The following is a 26,483-nucleotide window of genomic DNA, read 5'->3' on the forward strand; positions in this document are numbered from 1 at the left end:
AAAGCAGCGCTTACCAGATATTCATGTACAAGTGTGTAAAACTGGTTTGCTTTTACCTTTACGTGCCTGCCATGACTGAAGGGTCGTTCTACATCAGCTTGAGGTTAGAAATGAAAGAGTGCATGAGGTGTGACGGCTTCTTGTTGGTGTTAGCAAACACCTGGTGACTTCTCTTTTCTTAACTGTGCTGGGTGGCTCTCAAAGAGTGAGATCACTTCACTGGACAAGGCCCTCGGATATTTTGGGGGAAGAGACTGAACTCTTTAGTGTGCTTGTACAGGGCGGTGGATGTACACCTTTATTTTCATACAGTCTACACATGAGAGAATGAACTTTGAAGTTGAATTGGCCTGATGTCCCCTCTCTCTTCCATCCCTCCTTCACTCACCCTACCTCCTCCCTTTGTTCACCAGGCAGCCACTCTGTTCCTCTGTCACGAGGGAACATCTTCAGCTGCTGGGATGGAGGGAAGGGGACAAGGTACCGAGATAAGTTAGCATTTTACAAATTTCACCAGAGCAGTCACTGAACCAGATATGTAAGCTGATTCTCTTTCTGCTTCCTCTACATAATCTTTGTGTGTGTGTGTGTGTGTGTGATTTCCCTGGCAGTGGTTGAGTAGAAATTACATTTTAATGGCCTGTTGAAACTAGAACTTGTTTTCTAATGGGGGGAAAAAGCTTTGTGATGTACAGTGTATAGTGTTCTTTTTTTTTTAATTTCATGACTGTTGAAACTGGACAGACAGGAAATATAATACGCTAGCTATGCAATGTCTCCCATTTGGCTAATGGATTATGGAAGCGACGCTGGTTATGTTATACAGCAATATGGTTTAATTCAATAGACAGCCTTTGTGGTAACAGGCATACCTTCCCAATCAAAATGCCATTGCTTATTTTTATATTTAAAAGAAAATCTGAAAATTATTAAGTTTCCAACTCCTGTTTTGTCTCCTTTCTTTTAGAGTAAGTGTAATAAAAAGAAATACAGGATTTAGATATATGCTTTCAGTCAGCATAGACCAATAAAGCAATTCTTATATTTATACAGCAATCGTCATATAGTTAATAACACACTTCTCACTCCCAAACGAATCATTTCCATAAACAAATCAGATGAGATTGTGTACCCCGAAAGCTGTAATTCATCTGTCCGCAGCTGCTTGTACTGAAGAATATTTTCCACTGTGCAGTGATAACTCATGGATCTTGACTTAAGGGAGAAATGACCAATTTCTTGTAAATAAATTCAAACAAATGTTTTTGACTATTTACAGAAAAAGTGAAATTTTATTTGTCTCCACAGTGAAAGACTATAAGGATTGTAGTAGTATCCCCAGGGTGATATAAACAAAAGTCACTCCACAAGATATGAAAGGTTAAGTATACATATAACATCTGTTCTCAACATCCAACACACACTGTTATGTGATAACATGCACAGCACTGGCAGTGACGATAGGTAGTGCTAAACTTGTTGTAAAAACATCTTTTATGGGAATGACTGGTTTGGGTTAACATTCAATGCATATAAAAACAGCCATAATAAAATTTAAAAAAAAATTAAAGCTCGGACAAGTGAGAAAACACTATAATGTGTCAGAATTACCGTTAGGTCCATGGGCGTTTGTACAACAGCACAATGTTTGTAGTTTTGCATCTGTACTCCACCCCAGGGGTTTCTAAACCTGACAATCAACATGTGATTGAAGTGCAGATTTTCAGCTTTAATTCAAAGACTTTATCAAAAGTATTGCATTAAATGATCAGGAATTACAGACTTTTATAGACTATTCCATGGCAAACCCTCTGCTCTCATCCAAAATGCTGCAAAACAGTTTAAAATAGTGTTTCACATTGCAAAGGGACCCAAAGCAAACTGCTAAAGCAACCCAAGAGTTTGTAAAGGCAAAGAAAATAGGCTATACTTCAATGGCCAAGTCAACCACCTGATGTCAGCCCAGTACAGCACGATTTTCCTTTGTTAAGTGCAGAGATTTTAGTTTATCTAGTTATTTTTAAGCCTCTAAAATGTCAGTACTTTCCCGAACTGTTAATGCAATATTTTTGTCACACCCCTCCATTTGAAGCTATAAGTCTGCACTTCAATCACAACTTGAATATGTGATTTAAAAATCCCCCGTGGTGGTGTACAGAGGCAAAACTACAAAGATTCTATTATTGTCCAAACATCTATGGATTTAACTGTCTGTTTTCCTGACTGCTTACTTAATAACATTATTGTTGTGCTTGAAAATAAAGGGAAATAAGGGGAAATCGGTTTGAAAATATATTTTTACTTTGACTCTTTTTTGGTATTTTTTTAGTATGCTTGGGCCATCAAAATGAGAACTTGAAAAAACATGCAGTGGCACAAAGTTCGTTGAAAACAATAAAACTAGAACTACTAAGTATCAGCTGACATTAAACAAGAAATTGTTTGATATAACAGAAAACACAAAATTGAATTTTTAATTCAACATACAGTAGATCTAATATAAACTTTGCCCATCACCCTTCATAACTTCTGACATTTTGCGCAGAGTCTGTCAGTGTTGTGACAGTCTCACAGTCACCACTGCCAGAAAAGGTGTTTATTCCTTAATGAGTATTTACCATGCGCTATATGCAGAGACTGAATGAATAATATACTGCGAGAAAAGTGAAAACACAAAGGGTTACATACAATGTATGACTAAAATAGACCAACATGCAATATACTCCAAACACTAATAAAACAAAATCCCCTGGTGTCTTAAAGTCCACTGGCCAGCAATGTCATGTGCCATTGCCCTTTTTATACCCGCTGTCACACTTATGGCCACTGTTGGAAAAATGCTATAGTCTGTACAGTAATCCACATCTTTTCCTAAATACAAGCAAAGAAACACACACACACACACACACACACACAACAGAAGAGAAAAGAAAAGCAAAAAGAAAATACATTAACAGACCTGCCACTAGGCAAGAAACATACAAAGTTCTTGTTGACATGCACACAAAGGCACAGATGGCTGCAAAAAAAGCATTTTTGTTCTGGTTTGTTCTCAGTTTTACTTTGGATTTAAACTGATTTTCTCCTCTTTCTTAACATGTTGAGTCCCAGACAAATCAAGGTTGTCTCAAAATCTTCACTGGTCGTAGTCCAAACTTTAGATGTTGAGAGTCAAGGAAGAGAATCTGCTCAAATGGTGGCACGTTTGTTACATGACACAAGTCTGGCTTCAATCTCTAGCCGGCTTCTTCTTTGCACAGCCCACAGGAAGACTCTAGATTAATCGAAAAGGTTAAAATCTGGTAGCCTAGAAAAAGAGAACGCAAGCATAAGATGTTACTGTCTAATAATCAGTCACCATTGCAATGGATGTCATACAGAAATTAACCCAAAAAAAAAAAAAAAACGTACATGGGTTCCAGGCCAGGAGCTGTTGTTGCACCATCTATTATTTCATCAGGGAACTCTGGTGAGTTGAACGGTGACTGGAACTGTTGCCTGAAAGAAGTAGCAATAGTTAAAAACCACAAAAATAATAAAAATAATAAAAAATTAAAAATACGTATAGACCGCAGAAATCCACGATATAGATTCACAGATAAATGCGCGATGTAGTGAGTCCATGAAAGATGAACCGCGATGTGAAGCAGGAATACACGCACATGTATAGATGTTTATTTCCGTGGCACCGTAAATAAAATGTTTTCACATTTTTCTCAAACAGACTGTCAAGTAGCATCGTAAATGTGGTACACAACAGTGAGTTTCCTGTAGATATGCTGTTTTCAAGACGCAATAAAGAATATTCAAACAAACTTGTACACATTTCAATATTTTTTGTGCCCAGAATCTGAATATCTGATAATTTCTGATAATTTATAGATATTTATGTTGAAACAGGGAGTGCGTGGTACGGAAGTGAAATATATAGAGTTATCACATTATCACTGGTTAATATGAACAGATTGCTCTAAATGAGATTAAAAAAATGTGTAGGCTTGATACTTACATAGAGAAGCTACTCTGTGAGGTTTCAGGCCCTTGTACTATAGGTGCTGGGGCTATAGGCTCCCTGCAAATGTATGTAAAATGAAAGGTAAGAACACAATGTGAAGCAAAAGGAAAGTCCAGATCAGTAGAAAAAAAAAACAGTGGGTCAATCAGATATTTAAAAGAAAAACACTGAAAGATTTAAATTAAGTAATCGGTGTGGATGTTGGGTATAAAAGAGAAATACATAAAAGCAACACTTACACACTGAAGCTAGAGAGAGGCGAGGGCATGGTATCCCTGGACATACAAAATAAAAGCACATAATATGAAGTGTAACCAAAGTCCAAGATAGCGAAACAAAAAAGGCAAACAGTCCAACAGCACAGCTACTGCAACATTATCTTTTCTAACTATTAACAACAAAAACAAAATGAGACATGAAATGAAACATGATCTGTCATAACTGAAGTATATTTTCTAGATTTGAAGCTTCAGTGCATTATGGCATTAAGCATAAATCAGGATGTTTAATTACACCACCTAATGTGATATTTATGCCACACCTACCTTAAATTAACAGTATTGTTCATTACCATTAATGTTAAAATATAATTATTGTTGTTATCGATGAACCTTCAAATGCACTGTTTTATAAAAAAAACATATCTATCTATCTAAAACTTCAATAACTTTTAGCTTTAAACACTAAAATGTTTGTGTTTTCCTATTTTCATGACAGGTGACCTCATAGATTTCATTGTAAGTATAATTGTGACTATAATTGGGTAGCATTGGCAGCAATTACACCTTTCATGTAATTGCTGCCTGTGCTAAATGACTCTTCCTTAAATAGCAGAGGTGAATGATGGGTTCAGCTGGTGGTATGGAAATACTGTACCAAAGACTGTACAAGTGACACTCACATGTTGAAGGAAGATGGTGTACTGGAAGTTGGGTGTTGGGCATCCCTGCACACATAAAAAGATACACACACATACACATGACATGTTCCCTATATGTATTATTTTGTTATGAATAGATCCTTACATGCCGACTTTAAGTTGGAGAGACACAGGGATGTAACCCGCGTTGGTGGACAACGTAGGCTCTGCTTCAAACCACAAAAAAGAGGTTAGTTTTTTACTTTCACTTTCTTTTCCTAAACTGAGAACATATGACTGTCTTTGTACAGGACAACCATTACCTGTGTAGAATTTTCTGAAAACGTCATGTTTAGGAAATTCAGGATACAGATACGTTATGTGGTCAATGTCGCGGATGCGGTCCCCGAGGCCACGGATCTCAAGATCTCTCTTGGTGAAAGGCTGGATGTTTTGGATTTTTTGTCCCCCATCTGGAAAAAAAAGTTTGATCTGTCACTTCATGTTTATAACCGCCAATTGCAAAACGAGTCGAAATGTATTGTAAAATGCAAATATTCTACACAAAAGTACTGGCTGCCAACAATGCTACCCCTCAGCCTCCTAGTAGATGCACCTTTGGTACAAATTTGAAAACTGTAGGTGATTTTCTTGAGGTCAAGGTCACTGAGATTCAAGCTTGTCAAAGATTTTTAGCAGGTGCACATAAGGAGCTTGGAAAGAAAGTGACTGACTTCTTTAACTTTCTTGAATACGTTTCACCTCTTATCCAAGAGGCTTGGTCGGTTCTACAACCAAAAGGTGGAGAATCTCAGGTATTTCAACCCTAGTTGGGGTTATCTCTTAAGAAGGTCACTGACCCACTTTTAATCCCATCACAAGGTAAAAGCGTGGGTCATTACTGACAGAGATTTTGGGTGAAACCACTGTGAGATAATGCCTCACCCTATCATGTGACCTTTTGAGGTCACCTGAATGCAAGATGTTCTTCTCGCACTTGCACTTTGGGAGGAACACCCTTCAGTATGAAGGGAATCAGGAAAACTAGTGGACCACCTCTTGCTTTGACATGAGAGGCAGACAGGCTCAACATAGAAGAGCAGGTGAAACCACTGTGAGAACTTGCATTATGCTATCACGTGAACTATTGAGGTCACCTGAAAGCAACATATCAGTGAAGCTTGAGACTGCATAGTAGGTGGCAGAGAGTTGGTGTCTTAAGCCACCTGCTCTGTTTGATGGTTGTTCACAGAGAACACAGATGCCCCTGTTTCACTCCTCTTTCAAACCATCTGTCTTCTCTGTCCAGAATTTGAAAACTGGCATCCTCGGAAGAGTGGCCTTTATCCTTTAGGTCAGTGTTCATTTTGACAGCAGATTTTGCTTTCGTTTTATTCATAATCTTTTGACTAAAATGTCATTTAGTTTTAGTCATAATTTAAACATCTAAATTGTTTTCAGTCTGGTTCTCGTAGACTAAATATCATGGAGTTATCCTAGACTAACTCTGATTTCCGTGTCTTATTTTCCCTGACGTTAAATGTGAAATGTGGTCACATGTCTGCTATTCTCTTATAACATTTTGATACATTTTCGTGAGAAACAGGGAGCACCTGTTTCTTGGCAGCAGATCAGACGTGTGCATCTAACCTGACTCCACAAGGATTTAACGATTCAATCACTTCCAAACATCACTTCCAAACTTGTCCCGCCTATGTACACAACTTAATTAGTTCTGATTGGATCCCATGACTCAGGAACATTTTCATCGTGTTTTTATTCATCGACAAAAGTGTCATCATAGTTTTTGTCGTCGTGCATTAGTTTTTATTTAGTTATCGTCTTATTTTTGTTAGGAAAAAAAAAAACAAGTTGTTGACGAAAACTATGATGGAAATTATTAGTCAAAGAGATTAACATTGCTTTAGGTCCTGAGATAACATTGAACATTAACCGGTGGTCTGTCAACACTTACTTTCAGTGGCAGACACATAAGCGATGGTGATGCCTCCAATTTCCGAGTCACTAAATCGAAGCAGGAATGTTCCATTGGGCCTGTCTTTGAGAATCAGGTGGAGATGCTGCTTCCCAATAAAACCAAATATCAGCCTGTTGGAGCAAAACACTGTAAGCTTTTTTATCACAGGCTATTGACATTCACTGGTGAAACAGCAGCAGAATCTTCCTACCCTTCGCTCCAGTAGGTCTTCAGGTGTTTCTTGGTCAGCTCCATTACTCCCTCAAACCACTGCCAAAAGGTAAACGGTCGACCTGGGAGAACCTCCTGTAATGTTGAAAGGCACTGTAAGATTTGTAGGTCAAAGTGACCTGTGCCAGCAAATAGAAGCACATGCGTACCTTATTAAACTGGGCCCAGGAAACCATCATGTTGCTGAAATCCTCATTAAAGTCGGGCTTATCAAAGACCTTCTGTGCCAAGAAGTGTTGGTTGTACTGGTCCAGGTTGTGCTGCGTCCCAACCTCAGATGTAAATTTGCTGTTGAGAGTGTTGTACATCATCCTCCACGGCACGCGGTCCGGCACCACAAAGGGTACTCTGTCCTGATGGCAGTGACATAAAGGCTGATAAAGCAAAAACACTGATACACATATATATATTTTTTTTAAATTTGTGAGGGGATGAGTAAAACCAAATTTAAAATGGAAAGAGAAAAAGGAAAATATATAAACGCACTATTATGGATGTTAAATGCAGACTTTAGAATTTTGGTGAACTGCGTTTATTCCCTCTTGATAAATGTCTGCTATTTATTTATGTTCTATTTTTATGACATTTCCACTTTCCCACACACGGGCTCTAGGGACACTCAACTCTTGCCAAGTTCAGGACATTGGGTCAAATGTGTCACTGCACTCATATTTTTCCCACATGACTGCTGCCACACCTCTTATTTAAAGTTCAAGTTCAATTTTTATTTGCCACATGCAGTGGCAGGTTGCCCTGCAGTGGAATGAACCCCGCCCCTGACCTTACACACACAACACAGACATCACATGGGGATACAAGTCAGAGAACGGTTGCGTTACAGGAAAAAACACTGAAATATACACTACAATGGGAAAGTACAAGAGGAAAAAAAGAGACCTCTACTCATGCTGGGCTGTAGGAGGCAGCATGAGAACAGGAAACAAAAAAACTCCTCTGCACAGAAAGCACAGAAATGTCCACAGTACAACATTATAGAGCACGTGACCAGCAACAGGGTTGGGTAGGGGATGAGGAGTAATCCCAGGCAACACAGCAGCCATCCTGCCACTGCGCCGACTCTCCAGCGCGGGCCCGGACCCGCCTCGTGTTCCCAGGAGGCAACAAGCATCGAAGGCATAAAGGATATGCTGTTAGCTGCTGCTTCTGCATTTGTGCATTTTATAAGCAACAGTCACCTCCTAACAGCTGCCTCTGTGTTTCTTCCACCGCAAGGGGAAGTTGATATAATGCCTCGCCAGTCCCTGCTGAATTCCAGTTCAGGGGTGAAGTCGCGAGTATGAAGCACATATTGTATGTTGTAGCTTTCAAACACTTGTAACAGCAGAAAAGACAAGCTGCAATACTGAATGTAAAAAGGAAAAATCAAAAGAAGAACTTCACACTTACTCGCTCAGAAAATGCACAGTCCCATATGATGGTGGCCACAGCATTGTTGTCTTGACTCCCGTGAACAATAACAACCACTGGCTGAGAGATCACCTGTAATCAGACATGTTACGTTACCCGACCCCTTTAAAGTCACCACAACTACACCGTATGTGTGCTCAGCATGCATTCAACAAAACAGATCATAAGTTAGCAAAATAACTCAAGTCAACTGTGTAATGTGAACAGTTAAACAACAGTCAGAATGCCGGATAGGGTCAAACCTGTATCCTGTACGGAGTCTCGCAGCCTGTGATGTTGATCTCTGAGGAGAACAGGAGGGCAAATTTCTCCTCTGTCACAGACTCTGATCCTTTTCTGTCTGCTCTCTTGATTTTCTTGATGGACTGTTAAATCAAAAACAAAGTTTGCATTTCCCAACGATGCTGAACGTCAATCAAATATGAGCTGTAAATGTAGACCCGCACATACCATGTTTCTGAAGTTGGAGCATGTGCTCTTGGTGGCTGCGTTGTGTTCTAGGACGGCCGAATTGTTGATGAGTTCACCAACATTATCACTGCAGGTAACATCATTTTATTGTCAGTTATTTCCTCATACAAATACTGGACAGTCAGTACCTTGATATTAACCACTTAAAGTTTTAACCTCTGTAGTTAATTTGGTTTAATTATGTGCTAATCTACAAGATGCTAAAAAAACAAACATCCTGCACAGCCTCAGATCAAATTTACACAGCAGAAATGCTTGTTGATAATATGAGGTGTTCAGTGTTAACTAATAAATCTAACCAAACAGCTGACTCTGTTGTTAATGTTACTGTAGATAAACGCTACAATTGTATAGTTAGGCTTACTCACACTTTTGCCTTTCAAGTAAATAATAAATGGTTGCAGCTGATTTCTGTTATGTATCCACATTATTGTGTTAAAATAATGTGGGAAATAATTATTTTAAGAATTTTGGTGATTTTAATTGAACTGTGAACACAACATTTAAACTTCAATAACAACACAGCAAATAACAGGAGCTTTAGAAGAGCTTTGAAAGTTAGGTGTCAATGTTTCCTGCCAATTGTGCTATAAAGAATAAGAAAACATGCCCATAGTTTCCACACTTCCGATGTGGGGAAGATTGCAACATCAAGTACATGTTAGATCTTGTCCCATGCTCTGTTTGCTCTGCACAATTTTCTGCAGGTTCTTTGTGGCCTATTTGCTCTGTGTGGCACCTTTGGGGAAGCAGACACGCAGACCTAACACTTCTTATGCATCCATGACAGAGACGGAGAGCAGAGGAGAGACCCAGCGATGGAGCTTGGTCACAGTTTTTATTTCTTCCCTCACAATTTGCCACAGCGAGGATATTCTGTCAAAGTGTGAGGGGATTTCAGATTCCAGCCCGGAAACACACGACTCACCCATGTACATTTGCCAGGTTCCTGGCCTGTATTTCATTAATGATCTGCGCCTTCACCAACACAGGCTTCCCAGGAGCTACCTTCTCTCCCAGCAGATATCGCACAGTTGTGGAGAACTTTGACTGTGTCTTTATCACCTGTGGGGGCTGCTTGTCCACTATAAGAGAGCTGAAAGGGTTACAGCGTTAGAAAACTGTCTTCTTCTTTTAAAAAAAAGGTAATAAAGTGATTCCTTTACACTGCTGTTTGTGAGACAAGAAAGGAAACAATGGGACTGTGCTACCTTTCAATCAAAACCTGCACAAGTTGTGACAGCCCTTCCTGGAGCTCCGAGGTCAGTTCCCCAGTCAGCATCAGCTCTTGTCTCAGGTTTCCATTCATCCCAAGAAGCTGCTCAGCCCTAACAGAGAAAGTATAGAAAGAAAGCAAAAACACAAACACCCAAGCTGGTAAAAAATGCAAAATATTTGTTTAATAACTGACCAATTTATACATTTATAATTCATACAGTCATTCTCCATCAGAGATTTTTTGTCTGTGTTAAATAAGCTGAAATTCTGATGGAGTCATTGGAGTGTCCAGTAAGTGGTGGTAAGAATCGGTAAGTATTCAAGAAAGTGATTACAATTGATCCTGAGGAGGGATATAAAAAAGGACTTGACTCTAATGGTAGATTGGAGATCACCAAATTCATCAAACTGCAATCCATCCAAAAGTTCTAATAATTCATATTTGAGCAAAATGAAGATTGAAACAACAGATCAAACCAACTGCCAGGCCGACTTTGCTACATCTGGATACTGATCAATAAAGTTTTCAAATAAATCCAAAAAATCACTGAAAATATGCAGACTTCAAAAATCCATCTCTTAAACGAGAGTGCGGTATGTTACTGGATTGTGTGCATAAAGGTGCCCTCTTTTTAGTGTTAAACTTGGAACATAAAAACAAGTGTGTCAAAGACACTGAATTGTGGGTTTTAACCAGGACGGCATAAACCAATACCACAAAGGCTGTGAGTACAAACAGTGGAGTGGTGTGCAGCTCACCAGGTCTGCAGGGGGCTGAGGTTGTCATCAAAAGGAAATCCTATGGCTGCTTTGCGCTGCTCCCACCTCCACTCGTTCAGCCTGTTCAGAAATCGGTTCTGGCAGATGCCCAGCAGCTCCATAGACTCCTTCAGCAGCTGTGAACGTTTCTACAAAAACCAGAATCCAAACACATTGCAATTTGATTATTAACTGAAAACAAGTAATCAAGTAATAACTGTTTATCTATTAACTACCAACAAAATCAAACAGGTTTAATTAAACGGGATGAAGACCTCGTCTTGTTCTTTGGTGTTAATAATCTGAAAATTTCTAAAGACATTTAGTTTAACGTCTCTCGAGGATCCCAGTAATGTTGATGATGGTAACATAAGCCCCTGGCTCACCGTGGCCATTGCTTGTATATTGTACTCCAGCTGTTGGATGTGAGTCTGAAGTTTCTTGATTTCTGCATTTGCAGAATCAAGTCCATTCTGCTGGAACGACCCTGTTAAAACAAGAAGCAACATGACATGTCGAGTCTTTCCTGCATTGTTGGGAAATGCTGCTTTGCTTTAAGTTAAATAATAAAATGGAATTCCTGTGCTGTATGTAGAAAACGTTTTTTTTCCCTCAGAAACAAGCTTTCTGGCAAAGAAAAGATTGCACAACCTAAAGGTGAGTTTCTTTTGACAGACTGACTTTTATGTTGGAGACGTAAAAAAGTGTCACAGAGGGTTGGAGCCTATCGTAACTATCACATTGCAAAAAGTGGGGCGCACCTAATGTCTAATGTTTGAATTATGACTAAGTGAAAAAGCCACATTGTAACCCCACTCAACACCCCACTTATTCAAGTTTGGATGTACGCGTTTGAAAAAAACGTTTGCATAATGCTTTCTTTAAAAAGTGTCATTTCAATACGGCACATGAGTACAATCAAAGGGTTTAACTGCATATATGCGTTCATTCATTCTGAAAAACTCTTGTTTTTTCTCTTTTGAATGTTTATTATCAGTCATTATTAAGACAAAAGTATTTTTATCCAGTTACTTGAGTAATAAAATGAATAATTGATAGATTACTCTATTACCAAAGTAACTATTACTAAAATAGCATGCAGCCTGTTTCATTTGCTCCAACTTTTTCTTACTTTTTTCTTTGTCCTTTACTTCGTACTTTAGACTGTTCGTCTGTTTTAATAGCTTTCTTATCAGAAATATAAAACAGATCATTTCTTTAGGGATTAGTATTCTGATTCTGATTAATCAGTAGCTGCAGCCCTACAAACAAAACAACCTTGTGGTTCCAACAGCTTCACTGCTTGAACAATTAAATGCATAATAAAAAATGATATCTAATCATACTTCTTTGAGAACATCATGCAAGTACTGTTTATGATGAGGGTCAAATGACCAACATTAAACAAAAAGCACCACGTAGAAATCCTTTGGTAGTGGGCAGCACCTCCTCTATTGATCATTCAGTTTTATTGGGTCTTCAAAAAGTGAGTGAGTGCTTCACATTTGATCTCACTACATTAAGTCTTGTATATAATTAGACAAAGCTTGACCTCAAAAACGGTTTGACACATCAAATCAGATAAATATAAAAATAAATATCACTAGCAGCATCCCCAGACAATGGGGTTAAGGTATCTAAATAAAACAAAAAAACGCCAACATCCACGTAACTGTGCCATCTCTACTTATTCTGCTTTGAAAAATGATAACATCTGCCACTTCCTACTGAGCAGACCAGCTAGAGCTCCATTCGCAGCACCTGGATGTTTTTAATTCATGTCGCCGCCAGAGAATGATCTTCTAAATAAAGTTTTTATGAAAACTCTTTCTTTTTCAAGCATTTAAAAACAAATCCTCCAAAAAAAATTAACAAGTGGAATTAAAATAGCTGAACAGACTCAGAAGAAAAGGAAGCAGACAATAAAAAGAGATTATGATTTAACCTTGAAAAACAGAAACTCTGTTGATGTAAGCTGTATTTTTGCCCTTGAAGTCTTTTGGCAATTATTACTGCAGTCTGACTGCTTACGGTATTTAAGGCATGTAATCATTCAAGTACTGCTAAAGGAAAACATGCGTTTACCCTGTGAGTGTGCACTCTCAAAATTTTGCCTCTCCCAGTTAAGCTCCTCTTGTATCTGGTGCATCTTTTTTCGGATCTCCTGGACTTCGAGCACCTTCAGGACCAGTTGGTCCACGTCCTGCTTGGATATATCGTTCGTCTGGTACGCTGGGTACTGTGCAGGGGAGGTCTATAAACAGAAAAAACATTAAATGGACTTGCAAAGCACCACAGCTTGACCTTTTTTGCTTTTGTGGGGTTTTTTACACAATAGTTTACACAATTAAACATAAACTGTATCTGGTAAACACATCAGCTTCACCTGGTTCCCCCTGAGATATAACCTCGTGGCTTGTGACTGCCAGCTATCACCAGTGTATTTTTATAAGGGTAGAAGTAAACTTGAAACAATGATGTCTTGTGGGGATTTCTAAGAAGAGCTAAGCTGTTTTATGTTGCAATATGACATATTTGGAAATGCAAGTTAGATTTGATCAAAAACAAATCTAACCGCTCGCTCTCACTACTACTTTCCCAGCCTCCACTTAAATCAGCATGAGTTATGACTCATGACTCATTTTCTTTTATATAAAGAAAATAATGTTGTTTTTTAAATAACTACACAAATTTTATTGCCACTCATTGCATAAAACCAACGCCTCTTCTGGTAGATAATTCCTCTACCTAACAGATATGAAGTTCATTAAGGAAGATCTGTAATCAGACACCTATCTGCTTTCGTGGGTGTTAGGCTGTTTTTCTGTTCTTAAAACCGCTCGCTCTCACTACCACTTTCCCACACTGTCAATCTCAATAATGAAATAGTTACTCTAGTTCAATTAGAGCCAATCAGCCTCCACTTAAATCTGTGCTCTCTGCTTGCAACACGCTTCCTCCCCCCATTTCCACCCCACCAACTTGCCACACCTGCAATAACACTGTTCCTATTGACAGACTCAACGATGCTTTAATATCAAGGATTTGAACTGTTGCTACTACTGGGGATTTACGTTTCAGCAGGAAATCTATGCAGTGGGTACGTTGTCATCAAAAACCCCTATGAAACCCTAAAATGTAACCACCCTGGAAATATAACAACACGTCTGAATAATAAGGAATAATAATCACAGTATCAACATAAGGACGAAAACGAGAGATCGCCAAAATAGGCAGAATTGAGGTGAGGACGTGGAAAAACTTGAGGGATAAATACGTTTGCCTTTGAAAAAAAAACTTTAGTTAGACTTAACATAAAAGGGACTTACTCCGTTTATCAGAGCCCTCTCCTGCCTGAGGATGTCTCTGACCATCAGTGCAAACTTCAGTGGCTGCTGGTGAAACAGTTCCTGTAAAATAAGCAAATAATACCACTAATTATAAGTATGCGATGCAATAATGAATGCAAATGATATCAAAGACAATGCATTCCTAACATGTATGTTGTAGCAGCTTTAAGGAAGTTTCTAAAGTTGTCATAAAGTCTACCAAGGTTTTTGCATTCTTCCGAAGTTTGAAGTCCAAGCAACAAATGCTGCAGAAGGTTGAAAAATCTAAACAGGAATTTCTGCAAAGGTGAAATTTTATGGGTGATGGTAAAGCCCAAAAACTAAAATAAAATGTCACTTTCTTTTTTTAAAAATTGATAGTTTCTTTGGCTTTATTACCATGTGCCTGCTCATCTGCATCAGCTTCATCTTCTCGACAACATTGGCATTCTGCTGAGCAACGGATTGCATCATGCTGATACCCTGGTCCAACAGAATTTGAGCTTGACTCTCTTGCTCTACCTTTTCCTGTGAAAAGTCCTCCCTGTGAGAGCACACACACACACACACACACAGTCCCTTATGAATAAACACATGCAATATTTATTAAGAATAAACATGCATAATGTGTATATATAAACTATACAAGCATGTACATGTACAGTATGTGTGTGCATCATACCATCGTTGGTTCTCTATCCATTCAGATATGTAATGCCTGACTTCAATCGGGAAGGTGTTTGGTGGATAGAGGCTGCTGACTGTCTCATAAGGCAGATGCTGCAATATCTGGGTCATGTGCATCCACTGGGCCATGATCACGCAGGGCTAGGGAGTAAAAAGAAATTACATGTTTCTAACCTTTCCCATGACTTTTTTTTTTAAAACACAGTAGAACTAAACAGCGCATCTTTCTGATTTAACAGCATATCAACATTGAGGTGCTCCTTCATTCACCAGGAGACGCTACAGTCAGTAGTGTTTGATTTGATTTTTTACTCTAGATGTCCATCCTGACACAACCAAGGGAGCTGTGCCTCCTCTGGGATCAGACTAGAGAGCTTTTCCTTGTTAGGCTAATGTGTTAACCACTACTTTATGGGTCCAGAGGGAGAAAGAGAATACAGATCAAAATTATCTGAATGTTTGTCAAAGAGACAAGAGCTGGATTTTTTAGGTCAGCGTCACTCTTTATGGAGAAATGGTTAGGTTTTTTAAATTTATCACCCAATATGATTTTCATCTCTATACATACATACACATGCAGTATGTAACACTGTTCGTGTTTTTATAAACAAGCCAGCCATTGCTGTGATACCCCTTTAGCCCTGACAACCATCTGTTCAGCCGACTCTGCAACATGTGCTGAAAGCAGGCCTGAGCACATTTAAACAATGAGAAAAAAAAACTCTGAGCTGCTCTGTTGACACCATATTTTATTTCCTACCCATCACTAGTCGCTCTTTCCTGCATACCAGACAGCACATAAGCAAAACAACAGTAACTGTGAATCTCTGTGATAGGCCAGTATTGGTTGGTCATACTAAGGATCCACTGAATAGCATAACAAAGCAACAAATTGATTATTTTTAATTAATTTGTAATATCTGCAACAGATATCAGAGCTCAACTGCGCCAGTAGCAAACATGCACATACGCTGTTCATAAACAGTTTGCACAGCTGTGGAGATATAAATGTTTTTAAATGATCCTGCTGGGATCAACCAACGACAGTCTAACCGCACGCTTGTTTTTCTAAAGCTAACATGAAAGTCAGACAGTTGACCATAAGTTAAACTTTGATTGATTTTTGATTGAACTGATTCATTATTAATGTAAGTTGGTGGAAGCATGAGGCACCTGTTGTAGGACCTCTCCAACAGAAATGATATGCTTTTTAAGGCGCCGTGACACAAGCAAGAAAACTGCCATTCCCGAGTCACGATTTCTGTTTTGTAACATTGAGCAACTTTTTTTTAAACTTTTGTATCTTAACTGACAAAACAAAGCATTGCGTAACAGCTTTTCCACCGAGCGAGCCAGAATTCCTCAAATCCAGCAACTATCACTCCACAGCTGCAGAGATTAGTGAGTGTGCACGTGTGTATTGGATTGTGTTTGCAGTGTTACATACTCACATGTATGTTTTTGCATTTTGAATAGCAAACTTTTGACAAAGTGCACTGCTTCAAGAGCCTCTTTAATATAAAAAAAACCCGTCGATTTTTATTATGTTACAGTCTCACATTTATCTTTTACTGAAAATGTAAAAAATGCATCATCTCAGTGTTGTGGCACTTTTCACCATGCTAGCAAAAGCTTTGTCAAATATAAACAGCTTTTCAGATCTTTATCTTTAAAAATGCCAGCATGTTAAAAACAGTAACTGGCACAATCACAAAGGCAAATGTAGAAGTCTGTCTGTGTGTAGACATTTTGTAAACACAAAAACACAGCAATGTAGCAACACACAGTAATAAAACCCAGTTTAAACATGGTTGTAATCTAAAAGCTTATCCGTAAAACTAACAGAATTGACTTGTTACCTGTTCCAGGAATCAAATTCTTCCAAGTCCCGGCATTCTTGTGGACGTTACGTTAATATGCAACACCCACGTAAACATTGCCGTAGATCTGACAAACCCCATAAAACCCACTCCTTCCCTATAAGGACAACACACACCACTAAGGATGAGTCATAAACAGCCAAAGGAACACAACAAGAGATTCAAAGCTGTTGATCTGATACAGATCAAATAAGATCCAGCAGTAAAAGTCTATTCCACAAAAGTGCCACTCCTCAGGTCACAGAATCCCAACATACTTAGGTGCCATGCATCATTACACAACAATGCAGCCAGTTTTAATGTTCGGAAGAAACTTATCATGTTAAGAGTTTTAGTAGAGAGCAGCTCACTCTAACCCGACACGATCATTTAGTGACCAGTCTTTATATGCTTATGAAGATTGCAACTACAGATATGATGTTTGATTTCCCCACTTCACTCATGGTCGGAAAATGTATGGTAAATGTAATGTTGGATCCTGTTAATGCTGACACCAAGAAACCATCTATGAAGAGACGTTTATAACAGTAAAGGACTTTATAACTTTGACATAGTCCTACATGAATATGATTGAATATTACTAGTCAGATGGTAGCAAATCGGTTGATGAATAAATGCACAAAGAAGCCGACACAATGTACATGTGATTTCGTGTTCCTAGTCCCTCTGGTTGTGCTGTGACATTAGATTTGGGCAACACAGGACCCAAAACAGCTCAGAGGGAAATTTGTGGAAAAACCCTACAAGCTGTAATACAGGGCTTTCTGCTCTTGTTTCTTGTGTTTTGACTGAACTGGTTCTAGAGCTATAATTATGTAGGTGTATGCAGGAGTATGAAAAAGACAATGGAATTATTTGAGTCTTTTCCTCTTGCGTTGGCCCTGTGTTTATATACTGGGTTAGGGCTTTTGTAACGTGGCTCTTTGTTGTAGCCAAAAGGCTGATTTGTTCGACAGTTTTCACTGTCAAGCAGCAGTTTATAACAAAGTTCTTATTCTCTCAGTTATCTAGAACCTTGCCGTGCTATACAAGATTAGACCCTAATAATGACTTTGTTTGAGTTTAAGTGTATAATCCATCACTATCTTAGCCTTTTCCTCTTTAAGCTGCTTAACAAACATAACTGAATTACTGCCAAGTCAGAGGGTTGCAAAATACAACACCGATGTTTAAGAAACAACTGTCGCAGTCAATCAAAGAATAGCATCATAGCATATTTGTCAGATTACCAATTCAGGCTTTTAGTGGTCTCTGCAAGTTCCTGCCCCTTATGTAGTTTGTAGATAGACGTGGAAACTCGTGCCTGCCTGCCAATTCCTTGCTTTCTGTGCCTACATTTTCTGTCATTTATTTAACATTTTTCCATTAAAGAACACTAATCGGTTTATTTTTTTCAAGACTGTGCATGTTTGCATTGTGTGATTATACGATATGATTATACTAGGGTTATCTCAAAATCAGGAGCCTGCTGCACGTACATCCCTCTGGTGTGCAGAACAGCTTTCCAGCATTTATCCCCTGAGAGTAACTCAGAAGGATTAAGTTTCTCCTGTCACTATTTGGCCTCACAAGTTGACGTAGATGACAAAACTGCAACAGGTCCGGCTGAAATTGTCTGCCAGGCCAAATATTTACTTCCTATTTCTATGATAATGTCTAATATAGGCTAGATGTGAGTGGACGTGTCATATCATGGGAGTTTCCCCAGTTGGGAGGCGGGGGGATCTACAGTGTGGAACAAAGTTAAAGAAAGAGATCCCTTAAAATTGTCTTCTAACATGTAAACTTGCTCATATTATTCAATTCTACACAGATTATTTTATGGGAGTTTGCTTTTTCAAGCAAATCTTTATCACGTGGCTACAGTATTATTGTCTTTTCTGGTTGCATTTTCATAAAGTTACCCAAAATGTGCAGCATAGAGAAATCCCCCTTAAACGGGAGCACTGCATGATCAGCAAATGAAAACAGTAGTTTTTATCTGACTGGCACGTTTGCTGTGAAATGTAACAATTTAAACGAGAATCCATCAGGACAGCTGAGAAAGTGTGCAACAGTTTTATTATGTTTTTTTGTACTTTATCACTTTGTATTACTTTTCCATATTCATTATTATTATCAGTTAATGCATTATTCAAAAACCTTGGCCAGTGAAGGCTTGCAGTGTTTCAGAGACTACGCTGTCTGCAGACTGCCCTGGTGAATTCAGTCAAAATACGAAGGATGACAGACGCACTGCTACACAGACACTGAGAGAAAAAGCATTTCTGCAGAAGCTCATTCGCATCTTGTTGTTGTGTTGATGGCCAAATGTGTCACCAGGTCAAGGTACGCTGTCATAAACAAACAGTGCCATAAAAAAAAACCTTTTATTTTTACAGCTCAACGCTTTAAATAAAAACAAATATTCAGCTTTTCACCAGGGATACAATATATCTATTTTTTCTGAATAAACATTACTGGGTGAAATAGGGAAAAACCCAAACCTACCTGAAGACCTTCTGTTCATATCATTATATATGATAAAATCTGTTACGGGGTAGTCAAACCATAACTGGTCATTTTCCACTGGCATTCTCAGAAACCAATGTGGGGAAATTTGCTTTTCTTATGCGACTGTTTTGAACTCGAATCGAATTATATGACTAGAAAAAATCCTATAATTTGGCTCATGGGAAGAAGAATGACTCCTTTAAGCCTTTTCGTTAACTTCACTTTCTAAATGCACACCCTTCCTAACACAATCTCCTACCACTGGCAGTAAATAAAGATTACTTCTAATTATTTCATCATTTCAATTCTAAATCATCCATTCAATTATTCTGTAAAATGGTAGAAAAAAACAAAACATCCCATAGAAGGTTAAAAATCTTTGGAAAATTTGTTTTGGTGATGAATTCAATTTAAGTCTGAAACAGCAGAGCGACTCATCAGTGATCCAAAGTGCCTCCATATTTCAAAAACGTGTTGCTACTTTTTGTCTTAAACAATAGCAAATATAATATAATATAATGTAATATAATATAATATAATATAATATAATATAATATAATACTGCAGAAAACACACTCAACCTTTACGTTTGGTGACTCATACATATCAAAAAAATTCTGACTAATAGTAAGAGTAACTGATGAATAAAATCAGTTGATTACTTGATGAGTTCAAATCAACATTCAATTCTTGAAAAGGAAAAGTGAAATTGCTGCTGAGTGATATTTTTTATTACAGTTTCTAGAAGATTCCTACAGATCTACAGTTATAACTATAACCATTCAGAAACAAATCCTATAAAACATCAAGATCGAGTCTAAATTTTGTTTGGCCAATGTTGAGAGCATTGCCAGAACTCGAGCTGCTCCGCAAGTCAAACTAGATGATTTCCTAACATTGTGCTTTATAACTGGTCATGCCATAGTAGAGTCATACACAAATGGATCCACGCATATCTAAAAGACACAGAGAATCCCCTAGAAGCCTCGACATGTTCGCCATTTAATCTCTTAAGTGAACTAGTGAGTAAATATACAAAAAAAAACATAACAAGTAATGATTGACACTTATTTAAAAACATGGCGGGATATGAACAAATACACTGAAAGTAATCCTATACTGAGTTACCTAACACCTTTTATAAATTATCAGCACTTTACACCTGGAATGACAAGTGCAGTATTTCAGAGATAGCTTGGCGCAGGAATACGTGTGGTTGGTGATTTGTTTAATGGGAATGATTGTATTTCTTTTGAGCAGGTCCAAAAGAAATACGGAATACATCAAATGGATTTTTTTGCATTTTTACAGGCCCGTCACTTAATTACTTCAAGTTTTGATACTTTACACAATACAATGCAACTAGGACCCATGGAAAATTTCTTTTTATATTTAAATGCAGATAAAAGTACTATAAGACAGTTTTATAATACACTACAAGGCCATAACAAACATAATATTGGAAAACTTATCAGGAGTTGTGAGGGAGACCTCCAGTGTCATTGTGATGATCATGCCTGGAGCGAGTGCATACAATCTGTGCATTCTTTATTCCTTAATAATAGATTTAAAGAAACACAATATAAAATTTTACATAGACAGTATAGAACGCCTACTTTTCTGAATAAAATTGATCCGAGTAGGTCAGCACAATGTACTAAATGTAAATCTGCGGCGGGGACCTACTTGCACTATCTTTGGACTTGCTCAAAAATTTCAAAATTCTGGCTCTGTGTAACAAAAGAATTAAAGGGTATACTTAAAAGCAGAATACAAAAAGATCCAGCTCAGTATTTATTGGGGCTGCCAACTCTGAACAAATTTCCAGATAAAAACAAATATAAACTACTATGTAAATTATTGTTCTTGGCAAGAAAATGTATTGTTTTTAATCGGATCAACTGATCAACTAATTGAAAAACCACCAACAATAACTCAGTGGTATAAAGAAATCTTTAGAGTCTTACGAATGGAAAGACTGAGTGCAAAGCTAAGCGGTAATGACAATATCTTTTTAGGATATATGGCGCCCTTTAATAATGGATTGGATTTTATATAGCGCTTTTCAAGGCACCCAAAGCGCTTTACAATTCCACTATTCATTCACTCTCGCATTCACACACTGGTGGAGGCAGCTACGGTTGTAGCCACAGCTGCCCTGGGGCAGACTGACAGAAGCGAGGCTGCCATATGGCCTCTGGCCAACACCAGTAGGTGAAGTGTCTTGCCCAAGGACACAACGACCAGGACAGAGAGCACAGGGATCGAACCAGTGACCTTCTGGTTACAGATGCGCTTCCCAACCCCCTGAGCCACGGTCGCTTTACCTGACGATCTGAGGGAAATTATACAAACCCAACCTGCCATCGGCAGCCCCACTCCGATGGCAGGTTGGGTTTGTCAGGGTTTGTGGGGTTTGTGACACAAAAACAAAACAAACAAACAAACAAAAAACCCAAAACAAAAAAACAACAACACAAAAAGCAAACCCAACCTGCCATCGGAGTGGGGCTGCCGATGGCAGGTTGGGTTTGTCAGGACAAATGTGTAAATGGGTGGTAGACCCAATTATTTACTATCTACCATACGGTATTAGTTTTATATGTCTCAGACTGCTTTTTGTGTTGTTGTTTTTTTGTTTTGGGTTTTTTGTTTGTTTGTTTTTTTGTTGTTGTTGTTTTTGTGTATCAAAAAAAATCAAATAAAGAGATATTTAAAAAAAACAAAAAACTAGATGATGGCAAATTACTTTCAAATTAGCAAAAGGATTTGTTTCTACATTACGTTCTGAAAAAGAAAAGTTCCAGTATACATACCAGTCTGGCAGACCAATATCAGCTGGCCAATACATCAGTCAGGCTCTACTAAGGAGAATCAAAACTAGTTTTAAATGCTGAATGTGGCATTTCTTATTTCTCAGCCTGACAGCTAACTTCACAACGAACTCAACCAGGACATCACAACTAAAGCATTTGCTTCCCCTACTGACCAAGCAAACCGTATCTTTTGAAGCTAAACGCCAAATCATCCTTTTTCTGATAAGTAAGGCTAAAGTTCCCTGTGCTTTAAGTGAGATCACCAAAAATTACTTCCCCAGCAACTGAAAAAATTGTGCACAAAGCTGAAGTACAACATGTAGAGTGAGCAAGGCCCTCACTTTTGACACAAATAAGGAGAGATTTCTCCTCCAAGGCCAACACAGATTATGTTGTGTACAGCGTAGACAGACGCAAACATAAAAGCCAAGAAAATGCAGAAGAATGTAGAGAACAACCATTTTTCCATGTGCAAAAGCAGCTCCCTCTTTGCAGCTTATGCTTGGACTCTTTTGTGTGAGTGCAATAAAATAAAGGTTGTAGAGTCACACAAATCAAACTATTTGATTTGAAAGAGAAACCAAGAGACTTCCGCTTGTTTCTTTCATGTACTGTGGGAAGTAGTGGGGAGGACTCTCATGTTTCTAGGACTGCTAACTGATGGCGAGTTTATAGTGTGAATCATTTTCATGATTGTGCCCATCTGCCTGCCAGGAGCGCTGCCTTATCTCTGAACATTTGCAGGACATATCCTTGTCTTCACACAGCACCCATCAGCTACAAGGTGTGTGTTGTTTTCACAGCAGTGCCAGGCTGAAAACTGGATCCCTGCCAGAGTAACTATCTTTAGTTATTCTAAAGTTATTTTAAAGACTTAAAGTGCACACTTGCACGCAATGGAAATGTTGTTTTACTAGAACTATAATATTTGTGAGATGTCATAAGATTACTGCACTAGATGATATGAACTTGATGCCTATAATTCTTTCTGGTTCCATCCAGTATAAGTGTTGATGCCACAAAAACGGCACACATTTTGGAGTAATGAGGGTACAGGATGAAACAGTTGGACAGCAAGGCATAAAGGGAGGGACTAAGGTGGCAACATTCATGCTGCCTTGATAATTACATAACTCCCTTCCACGTTTCGTAAAAGACAAGTATTTACCAAATACTTATTTATAAGATAAAAATATATTTAAAAAATCCTAATCACTATTTTGGTGTTCAAAGAAATAAAACGTGACAAAACTGCGACGTAAGGCTGTGTTTAAGGCCGACGGACGTCCATCCTGCCTGTTGTTGCACAAGCAAAACATGACAAACACTCACATCCATTACGCGCGATTCTAGGAACTGACACGGTTTCGTGGTGAGCGGAGATAACACCAGCAGAATGAAACAAGGCACATTGACGCTTACCTTCGGCTAAGTAGAGAACTCAAAACATTGAAAAAAACAATAGCTGCAGCTCGTCGCCTCTTCCCCCTCTGCTGGGCTTACGAGTCCACCGAACAGTCCTACAGAACGTGCCCTTCTTCCATCACTCAGTGTCTCGATGTAACGCTGAAGCTGAATTCGGAAAGCTGAGCAATACGCGTCGATAAAACAGAAGAAAACGGAACTTTCGGTGCCAGCCGTTCGCGCTGGGCGCAGGCAACTTTTAACAACGTAGAAACTAGGTTAGACTCACTTCCCTGTTACGCACGAACAGAGGAGCGCGCTTTATTTCCTGCCTTCAAGTTCGCACATGACCTGTGTGTACTGTGTGTTTGCAGTTGGACAGCTACCAGGGCTGCTGTATGATTCACAGCGAAGTGTTCCCGAACAGGAAAACTGCTCTTTTTTTCTCTTCTGTTTTTTTTTAGTCTGGGACTCATGTCTGTCTCGTCATTGCCGTGGAATTTAGGCTACGTGAATTTTGCACTGTGTCTGTGGAAGACCGCGATAGGGGGGGTAAACTGCTGCCTCGGTATTTATCATTGCGCTGAAACAGAAACTGTAAGTGAGTGCAGTGGGCATGGTGAACTTCCAGAGAACGAGTCGTAGGCGGAGTAATGTTGAGTCATTTTGCAACATAATGTAGTCTGACTTCCAGTAAGGAGACACATGATACCATATCTGCAAATGGCAGTGCCTTCAAGAGGGATAACTTCCCAACGGTAAAGCAGAGGGAAACTTATCAGCCTCGCACTATTCGTCAACATGAAGGATTTAACTTTATTTGAGCTCCGTGTTCGTGGTAAAGTCACCCTTCGGTGGCTTGAAGTTTACCCTGTCAGGTTAATAAGAGCTCATTAAGATTGTCGTTTTCCTGTTGAGCTTGGTGCAGTATGACTCAACAATGATGTTGACATGCAGTTAATAAACAAGTCTTCAAATAGCTTACTTAAGTAACGCAACTTCAGTAAGCAGATATCGGCCTCTCTGTTTTGTTTGACAGCTAAAGATAAATTAAGTAACAAGGATTTTGCTCATAAAACGTCACAGCTTAACTACTTGCTTCTGTTCACTGTTTTAATACTGACGAACAAAGCCGGCAGTGGCGCTGTTAAGTAGTTAAAACTGGTTTAACTTTGCAGGGAAACATTCAAATGCAGAATAAACACAAAGGCATAATAACAATAATAAACAGTTAATGTAATATAATCAGGTATTTGACACCTTCTAACTTCATTTTCAGCAAGTGTTATTGGCCAGTTATTACAAAAGCAAATAAAAATAAAATCAGAACACGAAGATTAAATGCACACTTGCCCAATCCAACAATGCAGATTAAGTAGCAACATTAACAAACTACAAAAACTTCTTTGAGTGATAAATGACAGATCACAGAAATAAAAGTACACCACATCTAAAAAACAACAAACAAAAAAACATTTGGTTTTTTGAGAGAAAACCATATTTTTTTAATCTAATATAACATAAAAACAGAGCATAATTATAAATTCTTAGGTAACACACTATGCTATTGGAACACCGAAGTGGTGGTTATAAGCTCTGTGTTTCTATCCATTAAAAATCATAAATTATGTATGATTAATGATCCCATTAAACATTAAATGGACATTACGCATCATCACTCATTAGTTCATGTTTCATAAGATTAAAAAGAAAGTTGTTCACTTTTGAAAATGAGGACATTATAGCACTCTCAAATGTTTTTCTTTGATATGTGTTTTTCTTTAATGGTTCTTTAAACTTCTACACCTTACGTAGAAAGTGCCGTAGGGCCAAACTCCAGCTAATCTATACATACAGTACTGTGAAATATTTGATTTCCTTTTTTTTGTATTTGTCACACTTACACGTATCATATTATCAAACACATTTTAATAATAGACAAAGATAACCACATAAATACAAAATGTTTTTAAATGATGATTTAATTTATTAAGGGAAAAGGTACCCAAACCACTGCCCATTCTTCTGTCCAAAATTAGAATTTTAATTCAGACACATTTGGATGGTTTTTAAGCAAGAACGACCTTGTTAAGCTCAGGCCAAAACATCTCAGTTAGATTCAAGTCTCTTCAAAACCTTCATTATGCTGTTTTAGTCATCCAGAGGTGGACTTGCTGGTGTGTCCTGCTGCATATCCTAACTGAGATTGAGCTTCAGTGCATGAACTAATGGCCGTTGATTCTGTTTCATGATTTTCTGGCAGAGAGCAGAATTCATGTTTCCATCAATGACAGCAAGTCATCCTGAAGCAGCAAAGCAGCCCCAGACGGTCACACTGCCACCACCATGTTTGACTGCTGGTATCATCTCTTTATGAAATGCTAACATGACTCAAACTCCCATGGATGCCCAGTCTCTTTCTTATTATTGAATCATGAACTGAGGCAAGTGAGGCCAGGGTTCCTTTGTGATCTCCTGCATAAGTTCTGGATGTGCTCTTTGAGTAATTTTGTTGAGCTGGCCACTCCCGGGAAGGTTCAGTATAGTTCCATGTTTTTTTCCATTAGTGGATAATGGCTCTCACCGTGGTTCACTGGAGTCCCAAAGCCTTACTAATGGTTTTGTAACCCTTTCCAGACCGATAGATATCAGTGACTTTGTTTCTCTGCTGTTTCTTTAGCTCATGGCATGACGTGCTGCTTTTTTAGATCTTTTAGTCTACTTCATTTCACACAAGTTTGGGCACAGCTAGTGAAACTGAACTCCCCTTTCCAAAAATGTGGTTAATCACAGTGAATACACTTACTTTTTCACACACGACTAGTTTGGTTTGGATAGCTTGATCTAATTGAAACCGCATCTTATTTATAGCTTTGCTACTATAAATTGTGAAGATACAAAGGTTATACTTATAT

At 38.5% G+C, this 26,483-nt stretch overlaps 1 protein-coding gene across 2 annotated transcripts; it reads right to left on the bottom strand.

Moving 5' to 3' along the window:
* Positions 1–1,262: 1,262 nt before the first annotated feature.
* On the bottom strand, positions 1,263–23,965 carry stat6 (signal transducer and activator of transcription 6, interleukin-4 induced). Of its 2 annotated transcripts, none has more exons than XM_040047556.1 (22): positions 23,587–23,965; positions 14,971–15,116; positions 14,688–14,832; positions 14,289–14,369; positions 13,045–13,213; positions 11,346–11,446; positions 10,960–11,108; positions 10,194–10,310; positions 9,911–10,078; positions 8,962–9,049; positions 8,754–8,876; positions 8,491–8,583; positions 7,233–7,436; positions 7,064–7,158; positions 6,850–6,983; positions 5,198–5,347; positions 5,041–5,104; positions 4,917–4,961; positions 4,255–4,290; positions 4,010–4,072; positions 3,412–3,498; positions 1,263–3,307 (listed from the first exon to the last, which is right to left on the bottom strand). In XM_040047556.1, the coding sequence occupies exons 2-22, from the start codon at positions 15,102–15,104 to the stop codon at positions 3,280–3,282; spliced, it is 2,274 nt and encodes a 757-aa protein (XP_039903490.1). In that variant the 5' UTR covers positions 15,105–15,116; positions 23,587–23,965; the 3' UTR covers positions 1,263–3,279. The 2 variants fall into 2 exon arrangements, with proteins under 2 accessions (XP_039903490.1, XP_039903491.1); XM_040047557.1 differs by having other exon boundaries at positions 5,041–5,101; positions 23,587–23,963.
* Positions 23,966–26,483: the final 2,518 nt, after the last annotated feature.

Source organism: Simochromis diagramma, unplaced genomic scaffold (genome assembly GCF_900408965.1).
Source record: "Simochromis diagramma unplaced genomic scaffold, fSimDia1.1 OVJJ01000387.1, whole genome shotgun sequence".
In the NCBI taxonomy this organism is placed as follows: domain Eukaryota; kingdom Metazoa; phylum Chordata; class Actinopteri; order Cichliformes; family Cichlidae; genus Simochromis; species Simochromis diagramma.

Coding starts and splice junctions, on each gene's coding strand:
- stat6 (XM_040047556.1), bottom strand. CDS start 15,104: ATGGCCCAGTGGATGCACATGACCCAGATATTGCAGCATCTGCCTTAT. Junction 6,984..7,063: donor AAGACCTACTGGAGCGAAGG/GTAGGAAGATTC, acceptor TTGCTCCAACAG/GCTGATATTTGGTTTTATTG. Junction 4,073..4,254: donor CCTCTCTCTAGCTTCAGTGT/GTAAGTGTTGCT, acceptor ATACATTTGCAG/GGAGCCTATAGCCCCAGCAC.